The 17,101-nt window shown below is 47.8% G+C and overlaps 1 protein-coding gene across 3 annotated transcripts in view; it reads right to left on the bottom strand.

Moving 5' to 3' along the window:
• EVC2 (EvC ciliary complex subunit 2) overlaps positions 1-13,349 on the bottom strand; it is a 153,132-nt gene extending 139,783 nt beyond the window's left edge. For 2 of the 3 annotated variants that reach the window (XM_043447727.1, XM_043447728.1), the window contains exons 1-2: positions 13,061-13,349; positions 5,168-5,222 (exon numbers count right to left, since the gene is read on the bottom strand). In XM_043447727.1, the coding sequence (XP_043303662.1) occupies positions 5,168-5,222; positions 13,061-13,261 (256 nt within the window). In that variant the 5' untranslated portion in view covers positions 13,262-13,349. Of the gene's footprint in view, positions 1-5,167; positions 5,223-12,691; positions 12,984-13,060 lie in introns of those variants that run through there. The other variant, XM_043447729.1, reaches the window with a different exon arrangement.
• Between the last annotated feature and the right edge of the window lie 3,752 nt (positions 13,350-17,101).

Genomic DNA, 17,101 nt, shown 5'->3' with positions numbered 1-17,101 from the left:
AATGATTAAACTCTGGAAGCAAACCACATGATACGTGGCAGGCATTTGGAAAATCTTTGCTGAGTAAGTGAACAAGGGTGTGAATGAATGAATGACTTCTCTCTTTGCCAAGAAGGTGAGAAGTTCTCATTGGGAGTCATAGAGCTTAAGAAGAGTTTCTTGAAGTGTGTGTTTCTTACCTGAGCTATAGGCATAAATGTACACTCCTGGCCCCCCTCTAGACTGACTGAGTCAGGAACCGTTAGGTAAGGGAGGAGGCATGGGTGATTCCTACATACCTAGCATCAGAGGGCCCTAGGTTCCAATCCTGGCTCTGTCACTCGCCAGCTATGCCCTTGGAAAACCTCTAACCACTCTGTAAATTCCTGTTTTGAAGTGACCAGAATTGTGGAGTCGTGCCTTTTCAACATTTATCTTCTGTCCAAGTACAAACTGTATATGGACTGAGAATGAATCCTGTTTTTCACTCTTCCTTACACGGAGTATTATCTGATAGCAAGGTCTTTAGAACTGCTTTGGAACCCCGTTTATAGAATTTCCAAATAAATGTAGGAAAAATTAAAATTTAAAAAAAAGAATGTGGAACTGGATCCTGGATAAAATCAGTATCCTTTTTCCCAGAATAGTATCTGTGGTTCAGTTCACAACATTGGAATGGGGACAAAGGTGAGCATCTGGGGATCGAGAGCCCTCACCATGGAAACCACCAGGCGCTTTCCCAGGCTCAGTTGGGACTGTTCGAGTCAATCACACAAGTGGGACAGAACACCCACCTCCAGACCCCAGTCCAGTCCTTCGGGCTACGGGACAAAGACTCACTGGACTTCAAATCTTAAGGCCACTCTGGGCTTTGTCTCTGGTGTGGGTGTCTACGCCCCTGCTCCTCCAGGCGCTCAGAAGGCCCAGCCGTGGGCTCTGATGGAGACCTGAATGAGGACTGACACTGCTACTGTCCACAGACAGTACAGAAGGAAATCAAGCTCTGACCTGACCACCACCTCCCACCGCGTCACTACCCAGCGGTCTCCCCACTAGCGTGCTGTCACGTGGGTCATCGGTGGTGAATCTGCAGCTGTTTGAATGCACCCTGGCTCCCTCACCTCTGGGCTGCCACATGCCTGGAAGCCTCTCCCTGTTTCCTTCTCCTGCTAGTTGCTACTTCTCAGGACTCAGCTGAGACGCAACACCTCCTCCAGGAAGCCCTCCCTGAAGCCTTCCCAGTGACCTCATTCCTCCACCCTCTGCTCTCACTACAACCACAGTCCTGAGTGCACGGCCCTCCCTTATCCAAAACGTCTGCTTAATTAGTGACCAAAAGTTTCCCATGATTATCGTGATATCACCTCAATCTATTTTACTCAAATGAAAACACCGGATTTTGTAAACTTCTATAAAGTCTTTTGTAAAGACTGCTTGTTGCTGTTCAGTTGCTAAGTTGTATCCAACTCTTTGCGACCCGGGGGATTGCAGCATGCCAGGCTCCTCTGTCCTCCACTATCTCCTGGGGTTTGCTCAAACTCATGTCCATTGAGTCAGTGATGCTATATAATCATCTCATCCTCTGTCGTCCCCTTCTCCTCCTGCCTTCAATCTTTCCCAGCATCAGGGTCTTTTCTAATGAGTCAGCTCTACACATCAGGTGGCCAAAGTATTGGAGCGTAAGGTTCAGATCAGTCCTTCCGATGAATATTCAGGACTGATTTCCATTAGGAGTGATTGGTTTGATCTCCTTGCAGCCCAAGGTACTATCAAGTGTCTTCTCCAGCAACACACTTCGAAAGCATCAATTCTTGAGCACTCAGCTTTCTTTATGGTCAACTCTCACATCCATACATGACACTGGAAAAACCATAGCTTTAACTATACAGACTTTGTTGGGAAAGTGATGTCTTTGCTTTTTAATACACTGTCTACGTTTGTCATAGCTTTCCTTTCAAGGAGCAAGCTTTAACCTCGTGGCTGCAGTCACCATCCGCAGTGATTTCTGAGCCCAAGAAAATAAAATCTGTCACTGTTTCAACTTCTTCCCCCTCTATTGGCCATGACATGATGGAACTGGACGCCATAATCTTAGTTTTTCCCATGTTGAGTCTTAAGCCAGCTTTTTCACGCTCCTCTTTCACCTTCATCAAGAGGTTCCTTAGTTCCTCTTCACTTTCTGCCATAAGGGTGGTGTCATCTGCCTATCTGAGGCTATTGATATTTCTCCCAGCAATCTTGATTCCAGCTTGTGTTTCATACAGCCCAGGATTTCGCATGATGTACTCTGCATATAAGTTAAATAAGCAAGGTGACAATATATAGCCTTGTCGTACTCTTCCCAATTTTGAACCAGTCCGTTGTTTCACATCTGGTTCCAACTGTTGCTTTTTGACTGGCTTATGGTTTCTCAGGAGACCAGTAAGGTGGTTGGGTAATCCCACCTCTTCAAGAATTTTCCACAAGTTTGCGGTGATCCACACAGTTAAAGGCTTTATTATAATCAATGAAGCAGAAGTAGATGATTTGCTGGAACTCTCTTGCTTTCTTCATGATCCAATAAAAATTGGCAATTTGATCTCTGGTTCCTCTGCCTCTTCAAAACCCAGCTTATACATCTGGAAGTTCTCAGTTCATGTACTACTGAAGCCTAGCTTGAAGGATTTTGAGCATAACATTCCCAGCTCATAAAATGAGAGCAATTATACAGTAGTTTGAACATTCTTTGCCATTGCCTTTCTTTGGGATTGCAATGAAAGCTGACTTTTTGCAGTCCTGTGGCCACTGCTGAGTTTTCCAAATTTGCTTACATATTGAGTGCAGCAGAGTAACAAAAGACATAAAAAATACTTTTAACTCCCCCAGAAAATGAAATAGGTTTATCCCTGGAATAAAACAAGGTGTATTCATAACCTGTGTCAATTCTGGATGAAAAGTCTGTTCTGCCTGCCCAGGACCCTCCCTTCAGGGCAGCCTCCCCAGCTAATCAGTAAGATTCTTGCTCAGTCTCTACAGACATACCTGGATCCCAGCGCATCCTGGTCCCCAGGAGGCCAGACTTAAGCCCAGAACCCAGAACACCAGTGATGGGACTGGGGACTGGCATGGGACTCAGACTGTGTGCATTAGTCTTCCCTGAACTTCTGCCGAGCTACAGAAAGTCTTTTCCTTTCTGCAAGAGGCAGCAGTTACTTTCACATGGAAAGAATGTTCCTGAGAATGACACTCACCAGACGAAAGCAGAAGCCTCATTGGAAAGAGAAAAATAGAGCCCTGAGAACACTGTGCTCCTGGATCCGGGGCCTGTGCAGTTCAGCGATAAGGGTCAACAGTTAATTGCTCACTGCTTAAGTTAGTTTCAGTTGGATTTCTGAAAGCTGGTATGGTAGACTTTCAGTGCATGTGTACTCAGTTATGTCTGACTTTCTGCGATCCTGCCAGGCTCCTCTGTCCATAGGATTTCCCAGGCAAGAATACTGGAGTGGGTTGCCATTTCCTTCTCCAGGGAACCTTCCTGACCCAGGGACTGAACCTGGGTCACCTGCATTTCCTGCATTGGAAGATGGATTCTTTACTGCTGAGCCACCTGGGAAGTCAGGTAGACTAATGGTCCCCAAAGACACCCAGATCCTAATCTCAGTGACCTGTAAACATGTTCTCTTATATGGCAACAGACTCTCTGCAGATATGATTAAATTCAGTTCAGTTCAGTCGCTCAGTCGTGTCCGACTCTTTACGACCACATGAACCGCAGCACGCCAGGCCTCCCTGTCCATCACCAACTCCCGGAGTTTACCCAAACTCATGTCCATTGAGTCAGTGATGCCATTCAACCATCTCATCCTCTGTCGTCCCCTTCTCCTCCTGCCCTCAATCTTTCCCAACATCAGGATCTTTTCAAATGAGTCAGCTCTTCACATCAGGTGGTCAAAATACTGGAGCTGCAGCTTCAACATCAGTCCTTCCAATGAACACCCAGGACTGATCTTTAGGATGGATTGGTTGGATCTCCTTGCAGTCCAAGAGATTCTCAAGAGTCTTCTACAACACTGCAGTTCAAAAGCATCAATTCTTCTGGGTTCAGCTTTCTTTATAGTCCAACTCTCACATCCATACATGACTACTGGAAAAACCATAGCCTTGACTAGACGGACCTTTGTTGGCAAAGTAATGTCTCTGCTTTTTAATATTCTGTCTAGGTTGGTCATAACTTTCCTTCCAAGGAGTAAGTGTCTTTTAATTTCATGACTGCAGTCACCATCTGCAGTGATTTTGGAGCCCCCAAAAATAAAGTCAGCCACTGTTTCCACTGTTTCCCCATCTATGTGCCATGAAGTAATGGGACCAGATGCCATGATCTTAGTTTTCTGAATGTTGAACTTTAAGCCAACTTTTTCACTCTCCTCTTTCACTTTCATCAAGCGGCTCTTTAGTTCTTCTTCACTTTCTGCCATAAGGGTGGTATCATCTGCATATCTGAGGTTATTGATATTTTTAATTGATGGGGAAGTAACCTGGATTATCCAGGGGGCCATAAATGTAATCCCAGATGTCCTTACAGAGGGAGGCAGAGAGAGATTTGACAAGCAGAAGAGAAGGTCATTGCTTCACTGAAGCAAGAAGCAATGTTGCTGCCTTGGAGGCTGCAGGATGGGTCATGACCTGCAGGATGCAAAGAATGAAGCTCCAGATCCTGGAGAAGGAAGAATATTCTTCCCAGGGCCCTGGAGAGAGTGCTTACACCCTGACTTCAGACCAGTTAAACTGACTGTGAACTTTCACCCTCCAGAACTATATGAGAATACATCTATATTGTTTTACCACTAAATCTGTGATAACTTGTTACAGCAGCAAAAAGAAACTCATACAGTTGACTAATACACACATTCTGCATTTTCTTCATCAGACAGCTTCAGGGAAGAATCAAGATTCCACCTTACCTGAATCATTATTGATTCTTGATTCTTACCAATTATTATTGAATCTTACCAAGAATCAATCACCGCCTTACCTGGACTCAGATCTGTGCACCCCAGATCACTGCAGGAGGGGACTCACTCCCCTTGCTCTCTAAGGTACTTAGGTGAGCAGGGTGCGAGGGAGGCAGAAGCAGAAGGTCTATGGCTTTAGGGTCTGGTTCTGTCTCATGGTCAAATCGATAAAAAAATCAACCAAGAGAAAAACTTACCTGGAGTTGTAACGTGAGAGTTTTCCACACTAGGCCAGATCCCAAGGGGTAAGTCCTAAAAGTCCAAAGGCACAAAGACATTATTGAAGAAAATACTAGGAGTGATTGAAAAGTCATTTCTGTAAATGGCTTGCGTGGAGAGGAGCTGCCTGTTTATCCTGACGTCTGATGTAAATCTTTCTAAGTTTACCATCTCCATCAGCATCTGAGGAGAGGATTATATAACTGCATTCCTGGAAGCTGTCTAGGGAGGCGGCACAGTGTAGTGGAAATTTCATATAGTTAGACCTGAGTTTGAATCCCAGTTCTGCTTTTCACGAACCCTCTGATGTGGGGAGAGCCTCAAGCCTCTGAATTCCCAAGATCCCAACTCGTTTTCACAGAGTGGACATAAAACACAGGCTTGGGAGTCGGAGACCGAGATTTGAGCTGGAACCATTTATCTGCTGTGTGTCCTTGACCAAGTCTCTTAGCCTTTCTGAGCCTCAGGTATTTCTTCTGGAAAGTGTAGAACTCCTCCCAGCTTGCTTCGCCTTGTTCAGTGATGAAAACTTGTCCAAACAGGGCTCAGTCAACTCCTCCATCCCATCTTTGTGAAATACTGAGCCCAAAAGAAGCTCAGAGCCCTTCACTATAAAACAGTAATAATAATCATTATCATGATTATTACTATAGTGCCTCGGCTAGAGCCCTTGACATGGGCCGAGCCCCGTGCTGTTCACAGCAGCGTTATTCACAATAGCCTAAAGGTAGAAGGCACCTAATGTCCACTAATGGATGGATGGATAAGCAAAAGTGAAAGTGAAAGTCGCCCAGTTGTGACTGACTCTTTGTGACCCCATGGAATTCTCCAGGCCAGAATACTGGAGTGGGTAGCCTTTCCTTTCTCCTAGGGGATCTTCCCAACCCAGGGATCAAAACCCAGGTCTCCCACATTGCAGGTGGATTCTTTACCAACTGAGCTGTCAGGGAAGCCCATGCAAAAGTGGTCCATGCATAAAATGAAACATCATTCAGCCCTAAAAGGAAGGAAAATCTGTCACAGGCTACAACATGGATGAGACTTGAGGCCATCAGGCCAAGTGAAATAAGCCAGTAACAAAAATGCAAATACTGTATGATTCCACTTATAGGAGATATGTAAAATTCATAGAGACAGAAAGTAGAAGGGTGGCTGTCAGGGGCTGGGGGACAGCAGAATAGGGGGTTGTTGAATAATGGGGACAGAGTTTCAGTTTCACAAGATTAAAATAATTCTGCAGATGGCAACACAACAATGTGAATGTGTTTGACATTGCTGAGCTGTACACTTAAAAAGGGATAAGAGGGTAAATTTTGCTGTGTGTGGTGGTGGTGGTTTAGTTGCTAAGTTGTGTCCGACTCTTTGCAACCCCATGGACTGTAGCCCGCCAGGCTCCTCTGTCCATGGGATTTCCCAGGAAAGAATATTGGAGTCAGTTGCCCCTTCCTACTCTAGGGTATCTTCCCGACCCAGGGATCAACCCGCATCTCCTGAATTGCAGGCAGATTTTTTTACTGATGCGCCACCAGAGAAGACCATTTTGTTATGTATATTTTACCACAACTACAAATATAAATACATAAATAAAGCAGATCTGTGATCATCCAGGAAAAAACTCTGAGATATATCAAGTGAGATTACTGGATCACAATACGATGAATAATACAGTCTCATTTAATAAAAATGACATTTTATTTTATAAATATTTAATATATTATTATATATTTGACAGTTATATTCACTTTATTTTTTATACAAATTATGTTAGTGCATGTGGGTGCATGCTCAGTCACTAAGTCATGACCAACTCTTTTGTGACCCCCTGGACTAGTAACCTGCCAGGCTCCTCCGTCCATGGGATTTCCCAGGCAAGAATACCGAGTGGGTTGCCACTTCCTTCTCCAGGGGATCTTCCCAACCCAGGGAAGGAACCCTAGTCTCCAGTGTCTCCTGCAGTGGCAGGCGGACTCTTTACCACTGACCCATCAGAGAAACCCCATATTAGTACATATAGTTACAAATTTAGTAAGTTACTTTGTTAGTACATATACTTATATATTTAGTAATTTGAAAATATATGTAGATATTTAATAATATGTTTAGCATTAATTACCTATAGATTTAATACATAGTTACATGTTTAACAATATGCCATATAATACCATGGATCATAACCATGTATTATTTTTAAAAGCCTAGGCAGGAGTATGCAGAAGTGTTAGCCTTGGGGACCTGGGGACCGAGTGTGTGTGTAGTCGAAGGGGACCCCTGTCTCCACGCCACCTGCATTGTTTTGTTTCCTGTAACAAGGAGCATGTGCCCATGTCACCGCAACAACAGCAAAAATGACAATAATAAGAGACCAAGTGATGGGGCCAGCCTTCTCACGCCTCGTAGAAACGCTGTTCCCGAGATCTCCCTGGACAGGTATGTGTGTCCAGAACAACCACTAGTTCATAACATGCCTTCCACAAGGTGGAAACAGGTGCCATTTTCTCAGAGAAGAATGCTGTGTGCCAGACACTGATGGAATAAGTCTTTGCTGCCATTTGCCAGGAAAAAAAAAAAAGTCTAAGAGCATCCATTCTAGGTCCTGCATAAGGATCTCCTTCCAATAAAGTACAGTGCATTGGGCGGGGCGGGTGATTTCATGGCAGAGCAACCTGGCCAGTTCTGGTCCAGCCAAGAGTTCAAGGTCAACAACAACAGCAAAGCATCCCAGAAGAATTCCTCTAAATTGCTCGTCTCTACTTCTGAAATTCAAGACCACACCATAGTGTCCACCTTATCCAATATTTCTTCCCCTTTGACTGGGAGTCAGCTAAGGAATCATTTTTTTCATTTTGTGTTTTATTTAAGGAAACACTTACTAATTGGATCATTTTCACTGTGTGGGCAGACATCTGTTCCCAGCTTAATTTCTGGAAGCCAGGCAGAATTCCAAGCAACTCACTGTTATTTGACAGTTTTCCATCTTTGTTTCCACTGGTAGAAACAGCTTTCTTAAATATTCCACTCTTTCAAATAAGTTAATTAACAGTATCTTGGATTTATGTTCATGTCTAAGCTAATGTTCCCAAACTGGGGAAATTTCTAGTCAAAGAAAATTCCCAAAGCTGTTTTGTAGGACAAGGTGTTCTGGACATTATTTTTTATGTGGCTGCATATTATTATAAACATAGAAACAACATTTTAATGTATCTAAATCTGTCTCCTTTGATGCTCAGAAACTGAAATGTGCTTAGAACGGTGGGGTATTTTTTTCACTGTAACAAACTGGAATGAAATATGAAAACAACAACAAGAAAAACTAACAGAACAAAAAAATTTTTTAAACCCCACAAGCAGCCATAAATCAAGTTGCTAGACGCACCCAGATGAATCCCAACAGAAAGCACCCTGCAAAATCCCCACCCAGTCCTCCAAACTGGGTCCTCACGACAAAGGAAGTGACAGCTACGTGTAAAGTGATGTCCTGGGTGGGGTCCTGGGACCAAAAAGGACATTGGGTACAAGAACTAAGGAAATCTGAATAAACTATGGGCTTTTACAATGGCTTGTCAAGGTCAGACCATTAATTGTAATAAATGTACCTTCCTAGGGCTTCCCAGATGGCTCAGTGGAAAAGAATCCGCCTGCCAGTGCAGGAGACACAAGAGACATGGGCTCAATCTCTGGGTCAAGAAAGATCTCCTGGAGAAGGAAATGGCAACCCACTCCAGTATTCTTGCCTGGAGAATCCCATGGACATAGGAGTCTGGCGGGCTACAGTCCATAGGGTCGCAAAGAGTCAGATATGACTGAGCTACTAAGTATGTGTGCACGCACATACCTTACTAACGTCAGATGCTAATAGTAGGGGAAGCTGTGCATGGCGGGGGATACATATGAATTTTCTGCATGTGTACAACTTTTCTAAAATCTAAAACTGTTCTAAATACTAAAATCTGTTAACTAAAAAAATTAAAGAATTCATTTGTGAGGTCTCTGGGGTGGACAGTGGTGCCACGGGGCACCAACTCCCACACACGTCTACCTGTACCGTCCCTGCCCCCGGAATTCTCCATCTATTCTTTCCCCAGCACTCACCGCACGGCAGGCTCTGTGGCAGGCCCCTGACTTCACGGAAGGACAAAGGCCCCATTCTCAACAGACACTTGCACTCCAGGGAGAGGAGCAGGATACCAAGTGCCCAGGGAGCAAACGACTCAGAAAGGCCTCTCGGCTGAGGGTCTCTAAGGTCTCAGCGATTCCTGGGTGTCACTAGCCTGGGGGTGCCTCTCTGGGGGCTTCTTGGCCACCATGAGCAGCCTGGTCCCACAGAGACCATGCCAACCACCAGTCGATAACCCACTTCAATGTGCAGCCTTCCCTTCCCTGCGTGAAGCCCTTCTCCAAGATGGCACAGGTCACCTGGCAAGGTCATCATGACCTCGATGGTCTTATTTCGCAGCCAGTTCTCCATCCCCATTGCACACAACTCACCAGGAGTATTTGCTATGGGAGTGTATTAGCATCTTATGGCTGCTGAACAAGTCACTACAAACCGAGCAACTCAAAACAAATATATGCTTATTATTACATGGTTCTGGAGGTCAGGAGTCTCACACGAGTCTCACTGAACTAAAATCAAGGTGTCTGCAGGGCTGCATTCTTTTCTGGAGGCTGTAGGGGAGCCTCTTCCAGCCTCTAGAGGCAGCCCACCCTCCTCAGTTCATAGCCCCTTCCTGCATCTTCAAAGCCAGCAGCAGCAGGTTGAGGCCTCACGGGGCATCCCTCTGACCTTCTTCCAATGTCACATCTCCTTTGGACTCTCTCCAGCCTTCCTCTTACATTTTGAAAGACCCTTAGGATTACCCTGGTCCACCGGGATGATCCAGGGTCTGCTGAATAACAACATGAATTTCATCTGCAATGTCAATCTCCCTTTGCCAAGGGATGGAACACACCCACAGGCTCCACGGATGGGGATATGAACATCATTGGGGAATCCTCTCTTCCCAAAATACCTTCCTTCCTTGACCCATGGGTCACAGCCTTGGTTTCCTTCTTATAAAATCAGCCACATTTTCTGATCTCCTTTGTTGAATCCTTTCTTCCTTCTGGTCTGGCCTTGGTATCACTCCAGGCCTCTGCCCTAACGCATCACTCTTCCCAAACCATACTTACCCCCAAAGAAAACTCAGCCAGGCCCTGTGTACACTGGGTTTAAAGGCATGTGTGCACTGACCACTCCCTGGTAAAGATCTCCAGCTCGGATTTTTCACCCAGATCAGGACTCACCCATCACCACTCTCTTACATATCTCTACCTGGATGCCTCGTGGTGGGGAGGGTCAAACTCAATAAGACCAAATCAGAATTCCCCATGGCCTTCTGAGGCTTCTGCATATGAGCTAATAATATCCCTAGTTTCTGTGTGTTCAGGCCCAAGTCCTTGTTTTCATTCTTGACTCCTCCCTTCGGCTCTCTCAATCTGCATCCAATCACAGCAAAGTCCCCTGGCTCTACTTTCGAATACATATCCCAAATCTAGCAACTTCTCAGCAGCCGTCCACTAACCTCCCTGGTCCACTTCATCTCCATCGTTTGCCTGGTGTCTTGCCTGCCTCCGCCCTTGGTCGTTACTTACACCTCTGCCCTCGGTCCTCTGTTCTCACAGCTACCACGGGGATGCTTTAAAAGGACGAGTCAAAGCAGGTCACTTTTCTGCTCAAAACCCACCCACGGCTTCCAACAAAATAACAGCCTGAGTCCTAACTGTGGTCCACAGGACCTTTCCTGAAGTGGCCCCTCCCCATCCTCTGGCCCCACCTCCACCCACTCCTCCTTCCTCCCCCCATCCCTGCTCCAGTCACACCAGCCTCCTTGCGGTCCTGGACCACACCAAGCACATCCTGCCTCTGGCCTTTGTCCTCACTATCTCTGGCCTTTGTCCTCAACTGCAATCTCCTTTGGGAAGTTTTTCTCCAGAAGCACCCATGTCCCTCCCTCATTCCATCCAGGGCTCTGCTTAACTGTCACCTCCCCAAAGCATCTTCTCTGACCACCCCAGCCAAACAGCGCTCAAAGCCATCTCTTCCAGTCCACTCTGCCCGCTGCACTTCTCTACGGCCTGAACTGCCAACTGCAGCACTATAGATTAACACCATCTGGTGCCCTTTAGAAACCAGCATTCTTGGGGCGGGAGAAGGGTCTTGTTCTCTCATATCTCAAGCACCTAGAACGGTCTGATGCCTAAAGGGCCTTCCATAAACACTCAGAAGACCCCTGCCCAGTCAAGTCTTCACTGTCTCGCTCCTTTCAGCACACTTCCAATAGAACCTTCTGGGATGCTGGGAAGGGTCTATGTTCTGGGCTGTCCAGTATGGTAGCCACTAACCCATGGGGCCACCGAGCACCTGCAATGTCTAAATTCAAACAGCCACAGCGTGGCCAGGGCTACTGTACTGGACACAGCAGTTTCAGAACATCTGGGAAATGGTTGTAACTGACTATCACCTCACCCTTTGCAGGAAGGGATAGATATTAATAATAAGTTAGCACGAGCATTCATGCTCTGGTTTTCAAAGCACTCTTGGGAATGGCCTGGCAACAAACATCTACATGAATGTTCTGGCATTGACTTTCCAAAGGAAAGAGCAGGTAAAGACAGGCGAGTGGGCTCTGAGTGTGAGAGCACATCACAGGCCTAGGGGGCATGGCACTCTGGGTCTCGGTTTTCTCTTGGGCAAAATGGGCCAGATACTTCCCATCTCAACGGACATGAACAAGTGAACGGACCCTGTGAAAATGTTCATCATGAGCTTTCTAAAAGCTCAGAAAATTGACACAGTATTATTATTTTGTCTTCTCTAGTGAAAGCCTGAGAACCAATCATAGTGAAAGGAATCTCATTTAAAAGACCTAAATATCTGCAGCGAGTATAACAGGCACCCTGAAGCCTATAGATAGAAAATGCAACAGACTAAGAGGAGCCAGGCCCTGAGGAAGGGCTGGGAGACCCACAAGGCAGCGATGGGCCGGACCACTGGACAGACATTCCTGGGAGGAGAAGCCTGGATTTGCAACTGGGGTCAGAGTGAAAGTGGGTGTGAGCAGGGGAGAAAAGTGGTCAGATGTATACCACAGACAGGTCATCTAGAGGCTGGGGGGACATGAATGGTAGAACGCACAAATCAGGGGAGCGGGGGTAACCCAGAGGAAACAGTCATCAAAGGCCAGAGGCTGAGGGATGGGGACTGAACCTAACGGATGCAGCCTGGATGGGAGAAGGGCAGACATCAGAGATGATTAGGAGGAAAAGGCAGTGGGACTGGTGATCAGATTTGGGAAAGGAGGAGGAGGAAGTATCTAGGGTGTGAGCCAGAGCTCTGTGCCCTCCCAAGTTAGGGACCACAGAGGCAAGGGTAGGGTGAAGCAGAAATGGCAACATTTGCAGTCGCAGAAAACTCCAGCCAATAGTGCCTTTTATCAACTGCTGCAGTCTTCCGGAACACTCACCAGTGAAAGTCGTTCTACCTCCACTCCTGAACTCATCTGTACACGCTCACATCGACCCTCTGGGGTAGACCCTGCAATAGGTACAGATCAGAAGCGACCTGCCCTAAGACTCAGAGCTCTTAGGTTGCCGAAGGGGATAGACCCGGCCGCCTGGAAGGTCCAAGCTCTCAGCCACAAACCACAGCGCTTTCCCCACCTTTCCAGGGAGTTTTCCGGCCACAAGCGGGATCCACCAGGGTTGCATCTTACTCAGATCCCGCCTTCCCCTTCGGGTAATTCCCCCAACCCAAAGGGGCCTCCCCGTCAGGCGCGTAGGTGGAAACCAAATCTCCGGAGTCAGACCCGAGACTGGGGGCGGGCCCTCCTTACCTGGGCCGTCCGCTCAGGCCCCGCCCCGGGAGCCGTGGAGGGGTCCCGGAGAGGCTGCGGGCCCAGCGGGTGCTGGAGGGGACCAGGGCCCGCGGGGAGCCGGCCTAGGTTCCCGGACTCCGCGGACAGCGCCAGGGCAGCGGCCAGCAGGCTCCCGGCCAGCACCCACGTGGCGCGCCCCGGGCCCCTGGCGGAATCCATCGCCCGCCTGGGACCCGCGACCCCACAAGTGGCGGGTGCCGGCGGAGTTGGGGCAGCTTCCGGACCCCAGGCCCTGCCCCGCTGCCGCCGAGCATGCTCAGTGCGAGCCTCCGCGGAAAGTTTTCTGGGAACAAGACACTGGCATCTGGGGCTTGGCGGGCCAGCAGGAGGCCGTGGACCAAGCGCGAGACGGAGGGAAGGAGAGAGGGAGCCAGGCGAGGCCTGCGAGAAGTGGCCACTCTTGGATTTGCTTGTGCTTCACCTGGGGGCTCTACCAAAATCAGATCTGGTGACTCCTGTTCCCAGAAAGCTGAGAGGCTCCAAGTGCTCCTCTGTTAATGCCTACCCCGTTCTCTAAGTCTCAGCTCAGGCCCATCTCCTCCAGCAAGCCTTCCCTGATACACTGTGGACGGAATCCCGAGTCTACGCAGGCGCAGCAGGCCCCCTTCTTCCCCCTCTCCCCCTCCCCCTATTAGCGAACTGAGAAGCTTTTGGAGAAGGAGAACCATGAGGGTACAGGACGGCAAGGAGAGGGGCTGGAAGGGAAATTGGCAGCTCGTGGCCGTGGGGCAAGGCCAGTTCTCGCATCCTTTTAGGTTCAGTCCAACCCAGTCTGTTCCCACTGCCTGAGCCCTCGTTGTGGATGAGCCCTTGGACCAGCTCGAGAGCCTATTCCCACATTCCGTGATGCGCAGATAGTCAGGCTGCGGGGGGATGTTCTACCTACACGGCTTTTCATTAGAATCCAGCTTGGCTAAGAGATGCCTGTGCATACATGGGAGGATCCTGAGATACACCAAATATCTATTTGACTGGGAACCAGGCAAATCATAATGATTGGCCAAAGGAAAACCCAAAGAAATGTCCCATATAAGGGACTTAAACTGCCACGCGGGCACAGCTCAGGGACTCTCCATCTGATCTGCCCGTGTGTTTATCGCAGGCATTGTATTCCTTCTCCTCCTATACTTGACTTGTTTTACTACTTTCTGTCTTTGTGGAAATTCTTTTCTGCAAAGCCAAAGGGCCAGATCCCTTGTCACTGACTACTGGTCCAGTGGCTAGGATCCAATGCTTTCACTGCCACGACCTAGTCCTATCTCTGGCTGAGGACCCAAGCCCTGCTCCAAGCCATTGCAGGGGGAGGCCAGACACTGGGGACCTACCTCTCTTGGGACACCAAGAGGGGAGTTGATGTTTGGAGCCAGGAGTCAGCAGCTGAGGAATCTCCCAGAACTCTGCAGGGGGCAGGGGGCAGGGGGAAGGGCTGTTACTCCCCTGGGCCCTCAGGGACAGCTCACACCTCTTCAGTCTCCTCTATCTGCAGTCTCAGGCCAGGAAGTCTGGTGCCTATAGCCCCCTTCTCCTACTCCTCCAACAGGCCTTTCCTGACTTCACAGGGACAAGACAGTGGGGTTTGGGAACCTGAGAACTTATTAGACAAGCTTTCCGCATGGGGTTCACTGCCCTCAGTGGTACCCAGCATGTGCCAGGAGTGAGACAAGGCCAAAGGCTAAATGCTGGAGCATTAATTCTTTTAGAGATTTAAAGGATGATTTCTACCTTCAAACAACTGTATAATAAAGTAAAATGCAAACAACACTATTGTTGCTGAGTCCAAGCTCCCTCTGCTCACCACACCAACAGGACAATGAATCTGAGACACAAGGTGTTGAGGCAAGGAAGACGACTATTTGGAAAGCCAGCTGATGGAGAAGACGACAGGTTAGTGTCCAAAAATAACCATCTTGTCAGGGCCTGGTTGTCTTTTATGGATCAGAGATGGGAGGGAGGTGAGGAAACAAAGTAAAAAGACTATTCAATCCTTGCAAATTCCCCTAGAATGGCAAGCCTTGGCAGGGGGATGTGTTAGTTTCACTTCCTTGCAGTCCTTCACAGATAGGCAGCTCAGGTTATCTCCCTGAAGCAGGCCATCATGTATGTTTATCATAACAAAAAAAAAGGCTAGAGTCACAGAAGCAGATCCAGTGTAAATTTAAAATTAGCCCTTCCTGATTACGCTATATTTTAAAGTTTTTATTTTGTATTGGGGTACAGCCAATTAACAAACAATGCTGGAACAGTTTCAGGTGAACATCGAAGGGACCCAGTCATACGTACACAGTTATCCATTCTCCCCCAAATTCCCCTCCCATCCAGGCCACTCCATGACAATGAGCAGAGTTTCATGTGTCATACAGTAGGTCCTTGTTGGCTATCCATTTTAAACATAGCAGTGAAAGAACACTGTATTTTTAAAAATAAAAGCCTGAGTATCCAAAGAAATAGCCAGCATAAAGCAAGAACTTCTGGGTTTTGCCCTCAGATATGTTCCCAAGAGTCTTGGAGATGCTCCTAGGGAAACATTTAAGAAGCGCTGTGTGGCAGAGAGTGTGAGTCCTGAAGCCGGACAGACGCAGGTGTGACTCTATGTGCCCCGTTTCCTATTTTGCAAAACCTTGAAAGAGCCATGACTCCAGTCCAGCTGTCAGTTTCTTCATTTATCAAAAGTAAATCTACATAGTAGTTCCCATCTTGCCAGCTCGGAAGGAGTGAAGAGGAAATGATGGGAAAACCCAGAAACTTGAGCTGGAAGTCCAGGTGAAGGACTTGAAACCCCTCTCTGTTGAAACAGATCCGTATGTTACCTCTGCTCTGGCCCTCATAGGGAATTAAGGCCCAAAGGGTAGAAGTGTATGTCTGTGTGTGTGTGTGGTGTGTGTACCCTAACAGTCAGATAAAGCTCCGAAAGGTAGGGGTGTGTGTGTGTGTGAGTGACTATGTGTGTGTGTGTATGTGTACCCTAGAAGTCAGATTAAACTCCAAAGAGTAGGAGTGTGTGTGTGTGTGTGTGAGTGACTGAGTGTGTGTGTGTGTGTATGTGTACCCTAGAAGTCAGATGAAACTCCAAAGGGTAGGGGTGTGTGTGTGTGTGTGTGTGTGTGTGTGTATGTGTACCCTAGCAGTTAGATTAAATTCCAAAGGATAGGGGTGTGTGTGTGAGTGTGTGTGTGTGTGTGTGTGTGTGTGTGTACCCTAGCAGTCAGATCAAGCTCAAAAAGGTAGGGATGTGTGTGTATGTGTACCCTAGAAGTCAGATTAAACTCCAAAGCGTAGGGGTGTGTGTGTGTGTGTGTGTGTGTGTGTGTGTGTACACCAGCAGCCAGAATGAGAGCTAGCATCAGTAAATGTTGCTTAAAGAAAGAACAGATGCTGAACTCATCTGCCTATCTTCCTGCGAGATCCTCACTGCTGGACCTTGTCTGATTGATGGCTGGCCTGGTGCTGGTTCACACAGTAGGGTCTCTGGATAGGCTGAGTGAATGAGTGACCGCGTGGCATCTCCCTGGCTAGCCAGGGCTGGATGTAAGCATCTCCCTGTAGGTTATCTTAGAGCAAAGCATCGACCATCTCCGAAGAAACTAGCAGTAAACAGGAGTCTTCAGGCAAACAAGTTCAGAGGCAGGGCCGGACTGTGCGACCCAAGGATGGCCAACTGCTAGAGGTCTGGGGCACCGCTGAGTCAGACCAGGAATGAATCACTCGCCGCGGACCCTGAACCTCGACAGGAGGAGGGGCGCATGTAGTAACGCCCACCTCAGAAAGCTGGTAAGAAAGTTACTTGGATCATCAAGCTAAAGGCTTAACAAATCCTAAGCACTCGATAAACTTAACTCGAGCAACACCCTCCTCGGGTGAGGACCTGGCTGAGGTCCTCTACCCAGCTGGAAATCGGAGCCCTCTGCAAAACAACACGACTCCCCAAAGGTTCTGCTGGCTGAGAAGCGCGCCTCTGGCCGGGCATGCTCAGTACAAAAGGCAGGGCCGGAGGCGGGGGTG

This window comes from Cervus canadensis, chromosome 26, assembly GCF_019320065.1.
Source record: "Cervus canadensis isolate Bull #8, Minnesota chromosome 26, ASM1932006v1, whole genome shotgun sequence".
NCBI lineage: Eukaryota > Metazoa > Chordata > Mammalia > Artiodactyla > Cervidae > Cervus > Cervus canadensis.
The sequence above is the reverse complement of the archived record's forward strand: the minus strand, read 5'-3'. Positions and strand labels throughout refer to the sequence as shown.